This window comes from Notolabrus celidotus, chromosome 5 (assembly GCF_009762535.1).
Source record: "Notolabrus celidotus isolate fNotCel1 chromosome 5, fNotCel1.pri, whole genome shotgun sequence".
NCBI classification, from domain to species: domain Eukaryota; kingdom Metazoa; phylum Chordata; class Actinopteri; order Labriformes; family Labridae; genus Notolabrus; species Notolabrus celidotus.
The window spans coordinates 38,180,390-38,196,963 of record NC_048276.1 but is presented as its reverse complement, the minus strand read 5'-3'; the positions used below and the strand labels follow the sequence as shown (position 1 = coordinate 38,196,963).

General features: G+C 42.6%; 1 protein-coding gene across 2 annotated transcripts in view; it reads right to left on the bottom strand.

Annotated features, from left to right (window-relative positions):
• Window positions 1-15,546, bottom strand: part of trim37 (tripartite motif containing 37) — a 44,131-nt gene extending 28,585 nt beyond the window's left edge. Inside the window, exons 1-8 of one of the 2 annotated variants that reach the window (XM_034684547.1) lie at window positions 15,296-15,544; window positions 14,572-14,655; window positions 12,737-12,815; window positions 7,999-8,100; window positions 6,874-6,914; window positions 5,442-5,558; window positions 875-962; window positions 593-715 (exon numbers count right to left, since the gene is read on the bottom strand). In XM_034684547.1, coding sequence (XP_034540438.1) covers window positions 593-715; window positions 875-962; window positions 5,442-5,558; window positions 6,874-6,914; window positions 7,999-8,100; window positions 12,737-12,757 — 492 coding nt within the window. In that variant the 5' untranslated portion in view covers window positions 12,758-12,815; window positions 14,572-14,655; window positions 15,296-15,544. Of the gene's footprint in view, window positions 1-592; window positions 716-874; window positions 963-5,441; window positions 5,559-6,873; window positions 6,915-7,998; window positions 8,101-12,736; window positions 12,816-14,571; window positions 14,656-15,295 lie in introns of both variants that reach the window. The other variant, XM_034684546.1, reaches the window with a different exon arrangement.
• Between the last annotated feature and the right edge of the window lie 1,028 nt (window positions 15,547-16,574).

Sequence of the window (16,574 nt, the reverse complement as noted above, 5' to 3'; positions counted from 1 at the left end):
CAGTTCCCTTGTTGAAGTCTGAGCCTTCACTTTATAAGACTATGTCCACGGAGATTATTTTTATGAGACTGATTGTTGATATTCAGCGTGTTAAACATGTTGTATCCATATTCAATACCATCAGTTATATTCTTTTTGTTGATGTGGAAAATATAATTTTGGGGGAAAACAATGCATTTGGCATTGTTTTTGACAAAACAAAACTCTATGTTTTTTCTTTGATTAATTGATAATTGATCGTTAACAATTCCAAAGTTCAATCACGGAAAATGCTTGAAATTTACATCCCTGGAGCAGATATATTCATTTTCTATTGCACACGAGTGATTTCGGACAAATTGTCACATCCAACAAATTTCAAGCGTGGTCCTGAACATCTAACATGAGCTCAGAAACAGCCCAAGATGTTAATACAGATTTTATGCAGTTTAAAAAGGAACCTTGAATTCAATCTGAAACCATCATAAGAGTCTTTCTCACTTCAAATAAGTTATCAGAAGCTATTCAGGGAAAGAAACAGGTTTCATCCTGTGTGAGGTCGAATGTGCACAGCTCATGTCGTCATTAGAAAATGATCACAGGCGGTCCTCACCACTTCCTGCACCAGGCTGATAAGCTCCATGAGGCGGCGGCGGAGCTTTGCAACCTCCTCCTTCACTTTGGTGACGTGCTGCTCGTAGATCTCCACCAGAGGCTTGAAGGTGTGGCCACCGTGCTGAACACAACAAAAACACAAACTCTTTCTTCTGGTTCTACAAAACTGACATTCATATTTGGGATCGTACTCTCAGTGGTGTTTTTATGTGATCACAATGTGTGTTTGAACTATAAATGTTATTATATTTGACATATAGGAGAAGATGTGTATAATTACCATTCCTCCCCACAGGGCACACTGGTGACAGATGCATTTCTTACAGGTCCAACAGAAAACACTCAGCTTCTCGTGATGGTTCTCACATCTGCAGAAGAAGAAACAAATGAGAAGACTTTGAAACATCCAACAAAAAGAAAAACACTCCACATGTAAGGCTGCCTTACTCAACTGTCTCAAAGTTAAGGAAACTTTTAGAGTTTATAAACGTGGGCGGAAGATGACATCAGTGAATCTGATGAAGGAGAGACATGAGGACAAACATCTGGAATGTGTCTCCAGAAAACAAACTAAGTGTATAAAAGGAGGTTTTTTGTTCCCACAAGTCCCTGAAAAAAGAACCTGCATAAACCCAGGAGTCAGACTCAAAGTGCAGAAACAAAAGCAATAAAGTTATATCTAAATATTCATGTATTATGTTAACATGACTAGATCAGATTCTGGGATCAACCTCTCGGCTACAGGTCCAGCTGTGTCTCACTGTTGTTGTCAGGGGTTGCTTACTTTTTGGGAGTGAGCCAGTAACTACTAAGAGACAGAGCTCGGGTGGGTCTTTGCCTCTGATTGGCTGTGGTCCCGTTCACTGCTCCAAGTTGTGTGTGTTTTAAAATTGCGAGAGACCTGAGCGCCAAAGCAACCTTACTGAAACGGAAGAAACTAGGGAAAATGAAGAGAGGTCGAAATATTGAACGTTTTTTCATTAAGAAAACATACCCTACTGTTACAACCAGCCCTGCTCCTGTCATTCTATCCATCCACACTCCTGAGATTCCATCCAGCCAAGACACAGAGCCCTCGGTCCCCGGTAAGATGCCAAGCCCCGGTCCTTCGGCGATAACATCAGACTTGGAACCAGAGGAACAACCGAGTCTGAGCTAGAGCCTGGCCCCGAGACTCAAATTAAAAAGACCAAACTGTATTCTTTCAGACAGGACTGGTTGAACGAATTTCCCTGGCTGAGGTACGACAAATGACGGAACGCAATGCACTGTGTTTACTGTCAGGAGTGCACTCAGAATATGGCAGGTAATAGTGGATTTGTAAGCCGGTCAACAACGTTTCATATCGAAACTTCCAAAAAAACACAACATGCCTAAAAAACATACTCTATGCCGTGACAAATGTGCACAGAAAGTGGCATTACTTATTATCAGATCAGCTATTGTGTTTCAGCGAGCTGCAGAGACAGTAGTTTCTGTGGATTTGAATATTGTTTTTGTTGATGCTTTGACTTTGGACAATCATCTTCATTTTGAGTCCTTAAAGAGTTCAGCACATTTAAATGTTGACACACTGTCGAGTTACATTTTTAATGTTAACATTAGAAATCTACAAAAATGTAACATTTTATATAACAAATTATTTTATAAAAAGAAGTTAAAGTAGATGTGATTATTGGAAGTAACCCTCCTAGGTTTGGGGTAAGCCCCTATGTTTTCCATGCCTGACCAACCCTTCAACAGTCAGTGCCCCAGTTTGGCCCCCCAAGTCAAAACTGTGTGGCTCCGCCACTGGATCAGGTCCTCTGAGGAATCAGAAATGATAATCAAATTTAATGTTGCATACAACATTTTCTTTTTATACATAACTGTGCATCAAATAAAGAGCATTTCTCAACACCTTATTTCTGTTTAAAAATCATTCTCATGATATGAAAGTTATGGAGAGGTGACTTTATGGTGTTTAAGGCGACGCAATAAAAAATTTGGGTGCAACTAAATTTTGTGCTGGTGCACCTTAAAAAAAAAAAGTTAGGCGCACCAGTGCAACCAATGCAAAAAGTTAGTCTGGAGCCCTGCTGGCAGAGTAGCATTATGCTAACAGAGCAACACCGGACACAAACGCCACATTGGAAGGATTTCACCTGCTGTGGGTGGACAGGATACAGCAGAGCAAGACTGAACTAACTGGTGAAGAAGGCCAGCTCAGTCCTGGACCCTGTGGAGGTGGTGGTTGACAGGAGAATTATGGCCAATCTGTCGTCTCTGATGGACATTTCTTTTCTATATATATTCTTGTTGAAATTCTTGTACTGTACACCTTCCATTTTGCTGTTGTAACTCCATGAATATTCCCGTTGTGGGACGAATAAAGGAGTATCTTATCTTATCTTATAGTCTAGTTTTAGTCGACGAAAACTCAAAACATTTTAGTCTTTTATGTTTGCCGAAACATCTTCACTCTTTAAACAATTCATGTAGTCGATCAGATATCAGTATCAGGGTTGTACCAAGTGTTAAATTCAACAACATTTCACTCCTTTAACACTTTTGCTTGTGTAATATCTGAAGTTAAATAATTCAGCCTGGCCCTGCTAAAAAAAGTCAAAAGAAAACATTCTTGATGTGACCACTGTGACTGTGTTTTGATTCTCTTGATTCACAGAAAAATGCCATGAAAGGGTTGTATTGCACAATTACGATGGTCTTTGGATGTACCCGCAGTGACAGGCGCAGTGGACAGACAGTCAGTTCACGGCACTCTGAAATGCATCTGCATTTTTCAACAAGGAGTTGATCAAAACTTAGTAAATGTGTCTGATGTATCACCACACTGGATTAAATCAAGCTGTAGATGGGAGCTTTTTACAGTGAGAGTTGCAACAACGTCAAACATCAAATATTAAACAGACGTCCCCCGGTTGTGTCTTTGTCACTAACAAACACTGGGGGTAAAAATCCTCAATGAAGATGAGACAGATGCATGGAGGTGAGGAGAGCTGGTTCATAAAGCACACCTGCTGCAGGTAGAGACCAAGCTAACACTGCGCCCCAAATAATAACTCAGCCTGTCACAGGAAGTCATCACTCTTATCTTTGAAGACGCACAGCACAGGGGGAAACATGGATTCTTAATGTCCGGTGGTCCAACACTAATGTTATTGTCTCATTATCGTCTCGTTAACAACAACAAAACATTCGTTTGTCAGAGTTTTTATTATCAGTGATGCACTTTAGCTCGTCATAGTCTCGTCTTTGTCATGAAAAAAATAGGTCGTTGACGAACATTTATCGTCATAATTCTCGTTAACACTGCTTTACAGATTACATAGAGTTCAACCAGGATCAGACTTCTCAGAATCATCACACAGGGTCCATCAGCACTGCAGGGAGTCTGTCTTTATACTTCATGATTTTCTCCCTCGTTTCTTTTACTTTGCTGAAAAATTGAAGATCTCATGCGGCTTTAAAATCGCATATACAGTAAATGCAACTTTTAACGATTATACTGAGTTCCTTTAAATTCAGAGATGGACTGCGTGCATTTAAAAAACAAATGACACAGCACTGAGAACTGTAGATTATTTTAAGTCCACATCTATCAATGATAACTCAACATGTTATCACACCAGATATGTGAGCAGTTTAACAGAAATACTTACTTTAAAAAACATTTTTTTTTTAGCATTCTGTCTATTCTTCCCAAGAGTCCTCAGCTCAATCTGAGTCACCTTTATTTGGAACAGCAGATCAGACTATTTTCAAAGTGTGATTTTCAAACTAACACCTTGAGAAGTTTTGAAAGTCACTTACTTTCCTTCAACTAAATAACACACCACTCTGAAAATCATAGAACAAACAAGAGAGTCTCAGACAAGTGAGTCATGACCTTCACCTTTATATCTTAAAGAGCTCATAGTGCCCTATTACCCCTCTAGAACACTACGCTCCCAACATGCAGGCCTGCTGGTCCTACCTAAAGTCTCTCAAAGTAGTATGGGAGGTAGAGCCTTCAGTTACCAGTCCCCTCTCTTTTGGAATCATCTACCAGTCAGGGTCCAGGAGGCAGACACCCTCTCTACTTTTAAGAGTAGGCTTCAAACTTTCCTTTTTGATAAAGCTTATAGTTAGAGCTGGATCAGGCTTGAACCAGCTCTTAGTTATGCTGCTATAGGCTTAGACTGCTGGGGGAACTGACACACTGGGATCCTATCTCACCCCCTTCCCCCAACCCCCTCATCACATACTTTAACTCTCCCTGTCCCATTAAAGTTACTAACCATAGACCTTTCTGGAGTCCCTGAGCTCCCTTGTCCCGTAGGTTCCTCTGAGCTGCCGTAGACGTCCTCCTGCTGTGGACGTTCCAGACTCCAGCTGATACGGACGTGCTGGACTCCAGCGGCAACAGCTACTACTACTTGTCTCATCACTATCACCACTCTCTCTCTCTCTCTTTTTCTCCTCTATCCCTCTTTCCAGACCCAACACGGTCTCAGCAGATGTCTGTCTAACATAAGTCTGGTCCTGCTCGAGGTTTCCGCCTGTTAAAGGAAGTTTGTCCTCTCCACTGTAACTAGCTAAATACTGTGAGGTGCAATGCTCATGGTGAATTAAGGTGGGGTCAGACTGAGTCTTACCCTGTCTTGGTGTTGGGTCTCTGTTCATAATTTGACAGAGTGGACTAGACCTGCTGTATTTGGAAGAGCATTTTGAGATAACGTTTGTTGTGATTTGGTGCTATACAAATAAAGATTGATTGATTGATGATCTGAAACACCAAATGAATCCTTCAACACTTACTAACACCAGAGAAGAAAGAGTCTGGGAGTCTAGTAAGAGGTGCTTACTTGTCCTTGTCGTTGTCCTCGTGCTTGGTGAGGCTGCAGAGCTGCAGGGTGTCCAGCTGCTGGGTGACCTCCTCTGCCCAGCGACAGTTGACCAGCTCTCGCAGCTGGAGCGGAGCCCTGTGTTTGAAAAGTGGACCACACTCACATTAATTATTATTATTATAACTTTTATTTAACCAGGAAATGCTCATTGAGATTAAAAATCTCTCTTCCAAGAGAGTCCTAGCCAAGCAACAGCACAGTTACAGAGTTACAAATAGACAATAGACATAAATACAAATAGCAGATGCACACAACAGCTACACAACAGGTACTTCCAGAAAAACAGCAGGTCACCTTTAAAAAAAAACATCTACAGACAGATGCTTCAGCCTCCAAGTCGATGAAGGACCGCTTAAAAGCATTCAAAGATATCATGTCAGACAGTTTTAGATCCTTTTGTAAAGCGTTCCAGGTCGAGGGAGCAGCAAACCTGAAGGCCTTTTTCCCAAGTCCAGTCCTACTCTCGAGTACAGCACACAGTGATGAGTCATCATATTAAAATTGGTGATAAACCTAAACGCTCCATGGTATACAGTATCAAGTATGTGCAAGCTTTGAGCAGAGGGGTGCATGTATAAAACATCACCGTAGTCCAGTGCAGACAGAAAAGTAGCAGCAAAAAGTAGCAGCTTCAAAAGAAAGACAGGATCTAATTCTAAAATAAAAACCCAGCTTTAATTTCAACTTTTAAGCAAGCTGCTGGATGTGAAGGGTAAAAGTTAAAGAATCGTCAATTAAAATGCCAACGTATCTATAGTGGGAAACAAGTTCAATCTGCATCCCCTCACATATTGATGGCAGGTTCGCAGGCTTTGATTTTTTGTTGGAGAACAGCATAGTTTTTGTTTTATCAGCATTTAAAACAAGTTTTAAATTATAAAAATTCTGTTGAATTGTATTAAAAGCAGTTTGTAACTAATACATTTCCAAATGGCTCAAACGTCTCGTTAAAAAGATTAATATATACATTTTTCCATGTCACGTTTTACATTTTTACAGTTAAAAAAGACGTTAGGAAACAAAGGTGATAGAGACTTTAGAGTGGTTGGCATTGACACTTATTTGCAGGCACTGAACATGCTGGTCTCGGTCTCACGTCTCTACGACCTCATGAGATACCACCAAAACCAGAAGAGGCTTTTTGGTTTCTGGTCATGTTAACTCATTTACCAATGGCCCACACACATGGTTCCTATGTCACCTTAAACTGCTAGGTAAGACACTCCTGTAGAGCCCTCAACCATCTCTCTATGTGATAAGAGTTATTCCCTTCCTGAGGAGATTATTACACCCTATCTCCATCCTGGATGCTTACGCTAACACAAAGGCTAACTCTAACTTTGAACGTGTATACCTGAACACAGATAGACAGTGTGTTAGCAGGACTTACCGACAGTGTGGACACTGGGCTCTCTGCTCTGTCAACCATCGCTGTCAAATAAGAAGTTAAAGTTAAGTGATGAGAGATAGTAGAAGACTTTAAGTTCAAACACATTAAACACATAATAAACATCACTTTATTCAGGATACAGCTATCGATATTACTAGAGCAGGGGTTCCCAAACTTTTCAGCCGGCAACCCCCAAAATATAGATGCCAAATACTCGCGACCCCCACTGTCCCTCAAAGTGATTTAATGTATCTTCATTTAGCTGGTCTGCAGAAAATGACCCTACCTATAAGAGCATGTGCCTGTGTTTCCTGTGATGTTATGAATGAACCTGCTGCTACTGATGCTTTTGATAATGAACTGTTCACTAACCCTAAACTTAGGAGTCACCTGGCAACAAAGAAAGGCAGAAAACTCATTACATTTTCTATTTTCAAGATTTTATTTCAAGGTTAGCTTCTATTTTTGTTGATATTTTTACTATGATGGGTAAAATGTACTATTTTAAAATGTATATATCTTTTTTTGCATTTTTTCTTTGTTCACCACAAGTTAACAAATTAAATATAAGTAATACAAAACCAACAAAGAGAATAAAAAATAAATAAAAACAAAAAAATACAAAAATAATAATAATGAAATAATAATAATAATAACAACTAAAACAACAGTACAAACAAAAAGGAAGATAAACATGAGAAAACAAGGTAAATAAACAAAAAATAATAATGATAATAATAAATATTAAAAAATAAATAAATAAATAAACTTTCTGGAGGACATTGCACGACCCCCCATTTGTGTATTGCAACCCCCCAGGGGGTCCTGGCCCACACTTTGGGAACCCCTGTACTAGAGTGCTTTTAGAGAAAGAGTCCTGAAAAGTTTCACATTGTTTAAAATACAAAACTAGACACTATTTTCAGGACACTGGCCCTGAAAATAGAATTGTTCTATTAACATCTTTTTATCTATAGAGTTGTAAATATCTTTCCTATTCAGGCTTTCAGTGTGTATGCACAATAACGAGTGTTTGTATCTCATAATGTTTAAGTGCAAAACACAGAGTGATGATGAGTGAAGAACATTTCCTCTCAGGTCCCTGCCTGGAGGAAACAGACTTACTCTTATGCAGCTGAAGCAGCAGAGTTTGGAGCAGTGTGGGCAGAGACGAGCGTCCCTCAGTTTCTCCATGCATATGAAGCAGCGAAACACCTCCGCGATACTCTGCACAGTGACAGAAGAGACAAGTTTGATTAAAGGGCAGTATATTTTATGGTTACTCTCATTCAGTCAGTCGTTGGCTATAGAGAAAAAAAAAGTAAGTCTGATTTCAACAAATTAGCTCCTCTCTGATCACCACAACCCAAGCTCACGTCCACTGCAACGAAGGAGGCACACGCAAAAGCTGTTCATGAAATGTACCAACTGCTCATGCAGCCTGTTAGAGTCGCTCTTCTTCTTCATTCTTCTTTCTGATTTTTCTCCTCTTTCTTTCTCTGGCAGTTTGTTGAAGTTGTGACCTCTTTTAGCAGTCCGTTGGTGAGAGCTGTGGACTATTTTTTACAATGAAATCACAAACTTTAACTTTTACTCGCATTACTGTTGCCCAGCAACCCCGCTTTGTTTTGTTTTTACTCATGCTCAGCTGGTTGAGCTGAAGCCGGCCGGCTCATTGGCAGAACCACTGGATGTTCCTGCAGAGCTCTGGAGATTTAGGACACATGGAGGCAGAGGAGGCATAGAGCTAAGAGGAGGAGAACTGGAATAAGGCAACGTGAGATCTCTGGATAATAAGATGGACGAGCTAACAGGACTAGCCAGGAGTCAGACGGAGTTTCAGGAATGTAGCATGGTGTGCTTCACGGATACGTGGCTGCATCAGGATATTCCCGACCACAACGTCTCCATTGACGGCTTCCAGACTGTCCGGGCAGACCGGGATAGCAGCAAGAGCGCTGTGGGCCTCCGACCATATTATCTGCACAGGGAGATCTCACATGTCATACTGGTAGCTGTTCACATCCCCCCTCTGACAACCAGACTACAGCGTCCAACGTTCTCAATGCTGCTAAAGCAAGACTCCAGACAGACCACCAGAGTGCCCTCTCCCTGATCTCCAGACAGACCACCAGAGTACTCTCTTCCTGATCTCCAGACAGACCACCAGAGTGCCCTCTTCCTGATCTCCAGACAGACCACCAGAGTACTCTCTTCCTGATCTCCAGACAGACCACCAGAGTGCCCTCTTCCTGATCTCCAGACAGACCACCAGAGTGCCCTCTTCCTGATCTCCAGACAGACCACCAGAGTGCCCTCTTCCTGATCTCCAGACAAACCACCAGAGTGCCCTCTTCCTGATCTCCAGACAGACCACCAGAGTGGCCTCTTCCTGATCTCCAGACAGACCACCAGAGTGCCCTCTTCCTGATCTCCAGACAGACCACCAGAGTGCCCTCTTCCTGATCTCCAGACAGACCACCAGAGTGCCCTCTTTCTGATCTCCAGACAGACCACCAGAGTGCCCTCTTCCTGATCTCCAGACAGACCACCAGAGTGCCCTCTTCCTGATCTCTAGACAGACCACCAGAGTGCCCTCTTCCTGATCTCCAGACAGACCACCAGAGTGCCCTCTTCCCTTCCTGATCTCCAGACAGACCACCAGAGTGGCCTCTTCCTGATCTCCAGACAGACCACCAGAGTGCCCTCTTCTTGATCTCCAGACAGACCACCAGAGTGCCCTCTTCCTGATCTCCAGACAGACCACCAGAGTGCCCTCTTCCTGATCTTCAGACAGACCACCAGAGTGCCCTCTTCCTGATCTACAGACAGACCACCAGAGTGCCCTCTTTCTGATCTCCAGACAGACCACCAGAGTGCCCTCTTCCTGATCTCCAGACAGACCACCAGAGTGCCCTCTTCCTGATCTACAGACAGACCACCAGAGTACCCTCTTCCTGATCTCCAGACAGACCACCAGAGTGCCCTCTTCCTGATCTCCAGACAGACCACCAGAGTGCCCTCTTCCTGATCTCCAGACAGACCACCAGAGTACTCTCTTCCTGATCTCCAGATAGACCACCAGAGTGCCCTCTTCCTGATCTCCAGACAGACCACCAGAGTACCCTCTTCCTGATCTCCAGACAGACCACCAGAGTGCCCTCTTCCTGATCTACAGACAGACCACCAGAGTGCCCTCTTCCTGATCTCCAGACAGACCACCAGAGTACCCTCTTCCTGATCTCCAGACAGACCACCAGAGTGCCCTCTTCCTGATCTCCAGACAGACCACCAGAGTGCCCTCTTCCTGATCTCCAGACAGACCACCAGAGTACCCTCTTCCTGACCTCCAGACAGACCACCAGAGTGCCCTCTTCCTGATCTCCAGACAGACCACCAGAGTGCCCTCTTCCTGATCTCCAGACAGACCACCAGAGTGCCCTCTTCCTGATCTACAGACAGACCACCAGAGTGCCCTCTTTCTGATCTCCAGACAGACCACCAGAGTGCCCTCTTCCTGATCTCCAGACAGACCACCAGAGTGCCCTCTTCCTGATCTACAGACAGACCACCAGAGTACCCTCTTCCTGATCTCCAGACAGACCACCAGAGTGCCCTCTTCCTGATCTCCAGACAGACCACCAGAGTGCCCTCTTCCTGATCTCCAGACAGACCACCAGAGTGCCCTCTTCCTGATCTACAGACAGACCACCAGAGTGCCCTCTTTCTGATCTCCAGACAGACCACCAGAGTGCCCTCTTCCTGATCTCCAGACAGACCACCAGAGTGCCCTCTTCCTGATCTACAGACAGACCACCAGAGTACCCTCTTCCTGATCTACAGACAGACCACAGAGTGCCCTCTTCCTGATCTCCAGACAGACCACCAGAGTGCCCTCTTCCTGATCTCCAGACAGACCACCAGAGTGCCCTCTTCCTGATCTCCAGACAGACCACCAGAGTACTCTCTTCCTGATCTCCAGACAGACCACCAGAGTGCCCTCTTCCTGATCTCCAGACAGACCACCAGAGTACCCTTTTCCTGATCTCCAGACAGACCACCAGAGTACCCTTTTCCTGATCTCCAGACAGACCACCAGAGTGCCCTCTTCCTGATCTCCAGACAGACCACCAGAGTGCCCTCTTACTGATCTCCAGACAGACCACCAGAGTGCCCTCTTACTGATCTCCAGACAGACCACCAGAGTGCCCTCTTCCTGATCTCCAGACAGACCACCAGAGTACTCTCTTCCTGATCTCCAGACAGACCACCAGAGTGCCCTCTTCCTGATCTCCAGAAAGACCACCAGAGTACTCTCTTCCTGATCTCCAGACAGAACACCAGAGTGCCCTCTTCCTGATCTCCAGACAGACCACCAGAGTGCCCTCTTCCTGATCTCCAGACAGACCACCAGAGTGCCCTCTTCCTGATCTCCAGACAGACCACCAGAGTACTCTCTTCCTGATCTCCAGACAGACCACCAGAGTGCCCTCTTCCTGATCTCCAGACAGACCACCAGAGTGCCCTCTTCCTGATCTCCAGACAGACCACCAGAGTACCCTCTTCCTCATCTCCAGACAGACCACCAGAGTACCCTCTTCCTGATCTCCAGACAGACCACCAGAGTGCCCTCTTCCTGATCTCCAGACAGACCACCAGAGTGCCCTCTTCCTGATCTCCAGACAGACCACCAGAGTGCCCTCTTCCTGATCTCCAGTCAGACCACCAGAGTACCCTCTTCATCATCTCCAGACAGACCACCAGAGTACCCTCTTCCTCATCTCCAGACAGACCACCAGAGTGCCCTCTCCCTGATCTCCAGACAGACCACCAGAGTACTCTCTTCCTGATCTCCAGACAGACCACCAGAGTGCCCTCTTCCTGATCTCCAGACAGACCACCAGAGTGCCCTCTTCCTGATCTCCAGACAGACCACCAGAGTGCCCTCTTCCTGATCTCCAGACAGACCACCAGAGTGCCCTCTTCCTGATCTCCAGGCAGACCACCAGAGTACCCTCTTCATCATCTCCAGACAGACCAGAGTACCCTCTTCCTCATCTCCAGACAGACCACCAGAGTGCCCTCTCCCTGATCTCCAGACAGACCACCAGAGTACTCTCTTCCTGATCTCCAGACAGACCACCAGAGTGCCCTCTTCCTGATCTCCAGACAGACCACCAGAGTGCCCTCTTCCTGATCTCCAGACAGACCACCAGAGTGCCCTCTTCCTGATCTCCAGACAGACCACCAGAGTACTCTCTTCCTGATCTCCAGACAGACCACCAGAGTGCCCTCTTCCTGATCTACAGACAGACCACCAGAGTACCCTCTTCCTGATCTCCGGGGACTTCAACCATGTATTCATTTTCTACATAGCTTGTTCTGTCTTCTGTACATACTTTTATTATCGTTATTCTCATTGTATTGTATTTTAGTCTTATTGATTAATTTCTTCTATTAATCTTATTTGATATTGTTAATTATTGTGTATAGAGCAACTGTAATGACTGAATTCCCCCCGGATGAATAAAGTATTTCTGAAAACCTAAATGCTGAAACCATGAAGGTCCAGAGATTAGATGCTGAACCTCTTACTGACTGAACTGTCTTGTTGTGAACAGGTTGAAATATGTTTTTCACTAAACAGAAGAATAAAAAATATCAGCATCAAAAGACCATAGCGGTTACTGACCGATGAAACCTTTGCCCTGACCTCTCCAGCAGGCGCAGATCTCTATCATTAAACTAACTGACTGAACCGTCGATACTCTCAAGTCTTCAAACTGCCAAAAGCTTAGCTGCAAGGGGTCAACACTGAGGGTAAGGATCTTCAGGTGCATGATCTGACAGGTGTGTCACATACCTCAACGCTTTGTTCGTCCATGTCAGCCAGTTTGATGCTCTTGATCTCAGGGAGAAATCCAAGAAGTTGTAGCCAGTGGCTGAAAAGAAAAGAAATGTTACAGTGAATTCCTTTGGTCTTTAATTATTGTTTCTCCTTTATAAACACACCTCACACAGTGTGTCCCTGTGATCATCGTAATGCAGCGTGTTCCACACCAATATAAATGTGTCACTCTGTTATTTATTATTTATATACACTACCAGTCAAAAATGTGGAAACACTTTCTCATTCAATGGTTTGTATGTATTCTAATTATGGTGAACACTGTTGATTAATACCAAAGACATCAACACTATGAAAGAACATATATGAACAAAACATAAAAACATATTAATAACATCATCCAGTCCTGCTTTTCTCACCTTAGGGATATTTCCCGGATTAGATCAATGCTGACCTTTAATAACACACAAACGATTATTCATGCTTTCATTTCTTCTTCATTAGATTATTGTAACAGGCTTTTAACAGGTTTAACTCAAAAATCTATGAATCCACTTCAGTTGGTACAAAATTCAGCAGCAAGTCTTTTAACTCAAACTAAGATGAGAGAGCATTCTTCCTGTTTTAATGACCCTACACTGGCTGCCTAATGCTTTTAGAATAGATTTTAGGGTTTATTACTTTTAAAGCACTTCACAGCCTGGCCCCTGAATATATCTGTGATCTGCTCCCACCCTACCAGCCCAGGCGCAGCCTCAGATCAACAGGCAGGAACCTCCTTAAAGGTCCCGTCACAAAGTGAAAGTCTAACGGTGAGCGAGCGTTTGCTGTTCAGGCTCCACGACTGTGTTAGACCTGTCTGAGGATCTCAGGTGAGCTGCAACAGTGTCTTCTTTTAAATCACAGCTGAAAACTTATTTCTATCCAAAGGCCTTCTTGTAATATTGTTTTATCCAAGATGCTATATTTATTTTTAATCTACTTTGAGTAATTGATTTTCTTTCATTCACTCATTGTTTTTATTTGTTTTACTGATTTTATTGTGTTATTGTTTTAATTGATTTTAGAAGTTTATTTTTTACTCTTTTATTCAGCTGTTCCTCTTAAATTGTCTTGCTAGCTCTATATGTCCTACCCATGCTTTGTTTTTCATTCTTTATTTGTATTTTTATTATTGTGGGGTTTTTATGATGTAAAGCACTTTGTAACATCTGTTTTGATAAGTGCTATATAAATAAACCTTATTATTATTATTATTATTATTATTATTATTATTATTATTATCATCATATGGAATTATTGAATGAACCAAAAAGTGTTAAACAAAGCAGAATCTGTTTTATATTTTAGATTCTGTAAAGTAGCCCCCTTTTTCCTTCATGACAGCTTTGCACACTCTTGGTATTCTCTCAGTCTGCTTCATGAAGTGGTCTCCTTGAATGGTTTCTAATGAACATGAGCTTTATCAAGAGTTCATTTGAAGAATGACTTGCCTTCTTAATGTGTTTGAGACCATCAGTTGTGTTGTTCAGAGGTAGGGTTAGTGCACAATGGATAGCCCTATTTGACTACTGTTGTAATCCAGATTATGGTAAAACCAGATTATTTCATAGTTTTGATGTCTTCAGTATTAATCTACAATGTGGAAAATGATTGCAATAAATAAAAACCATTGCATGAGAAGGTGTGTCCAAACTTTTGACTGGTAGTGTATTTGTGTGTTGTTCCAGATCATCACGTGGTGCCTTTTCATAACAAATCTCAAAACATTCAACATAAAGAGCAGGACTACACTGTACTCTTTATCCAAGTATTCACAGAGACCCAACATAAATCCACCACGAGCAAACCTTTGAACAGATTTAGAAACAGTGCCAAGGAACTTCCTCGAGCACAGCTCATGGTGGACAGCCGTCTGCTGAGACTGTGTTGGGCTTAGAGAGTGGAATATAGAGACAGGAGGAGATCAGTGAAAAGAGGCAAGTAAACAACAACAACAGAAATGAAACAGGCATCAACAATAACAATAACAACAACTAAGACTGATAATGTTTGTTGGAGTTGTTGTAATACTTCAGAGAATCACATTTACACCCCTTTGTGTTTATTTTGATTAAACATAGATATATTTAACTGATAAGCACTTTGTTACTGTTAGAGAAAGTGCTACACAAACACAATTCTCAATATAAACGTTGCAACATGCTTTGTAATGGGACTGCTAGACATGATTTATACATCATGTTCTGTGAAGATGCTTCAGTGTTTAGCACGATACTTGGAGAAAAGCAGGGATAACTGTGTGCTTAATAAAAGCAACATGGTGTAGTTTCCTCTGCCCAGGTGCAGCTGCCATCCCCGTTAGCTTGTAGTCCCAACCAGCACCATGAGAGGCCCAGCATCAGCACACCGACTGACAGCTAACCTGTCCACGAGGAATCCCAGCCTGAGCTGAGCCTGCTTCTCATACAGCTCACAGACACACGCATGATGTGGTCTGCTGGTTTTAACAGAGACATAAACATGTTTTTAAGCTAGCTAGCTTGATGGCATTAGCAGGTCAGGCTCACTTACCTTCCCAGCCTCGTCTGTCACACCTGACCAACAAACGGCTCCAAACAGATAAAACTACATTATTTATCTCAGTTCGAGGCAGACGTGTCCTCCGGGAGGTTGCGCTGCTGTTAAATGACCTACGTTAACAAGCTGTGAGGGGCCAGAGGTTACACTTTGCCCCACAAAGGGTGAAAAAGAGCTTATTTCTGCCCTAAATTAAAGATGTAGCGGTAGCTCTCAGGCTGTCTGTCCCCTAGCGATAACCAATCAGAGGGCTGCTTTTTAATTCTGATTCTTCTTCGGTGGTGGTAACTGGCGGTTGGCAAAGCAGCTTAGAGGCGCGTGGCTGCCACCAACCGGACTGGATCAGGAGATTTTCAGACAGGAAAATAATTACCTGAACTAAACTAAACTAAACTAAACTAAACTAAACTAAACTAAACTAAATAAAACAAACAAACCAGACCAAAACAGAACAAAGAAAAATAAATAATAATAATAATAATAATAATAATAATAATAATAATAATAATAATAATAATAACAACAACAATAATAATAATAATAATAATAATAATAATAATAATAATAATAATAATAATAAATAAATAAATAAATAAATAAATAAATAAATACATTAATAAATCTAAATTATTTTAAATAAACCACAATCACTTATAATCCCGTTGTAGATTTTCCTGCTGCTTTCCCAACAACCCTGCTAATGAAACTTGATTATGCTTTGACCGCTTCAAAAACTGAAAAAGTAATTCCTCATGACACGATATCCTATGCAATCAAGTAAAACATGTCCCACTGTTTCAGGTTGATTACAATGTGCACATTTCCCTGTTGGGTTTTTGCCTATTCTGTGTAACGAGTGGTTGAGACCTGTGTGACCTCTTCTCATGTGAGTGATAATACTTTCTTCCCTCCGATCCTCTCCCACCATCCTTCTGTCACCGATTTCTTTTTGAATGTTAAATAGGTGCCTTCCTGTGTCCACATTATCCCAGTGCTCCATCCGTACTGACTGTGCATATTTATTGATAAATGTTTTGGCTTCATTTTTACTTAACGGAACTTGGAGGTCTATTTGTTTCATTCTTAGTGTTTCTTTTGCCAAAATATCAGCCTGTTCATTTCCCTCAACCCCAACATGAGCAGGTACCCGAAAGTTCCTCTTTTTCTTCTGCTCTGGATTTTCTTATTTGTAAGACAGTTTTCAGGACATCTGCGTCCCTTTAAAGACTCACTATGGAGCAGACCGAGGGGACTCCAGGAAAAAACATTAACG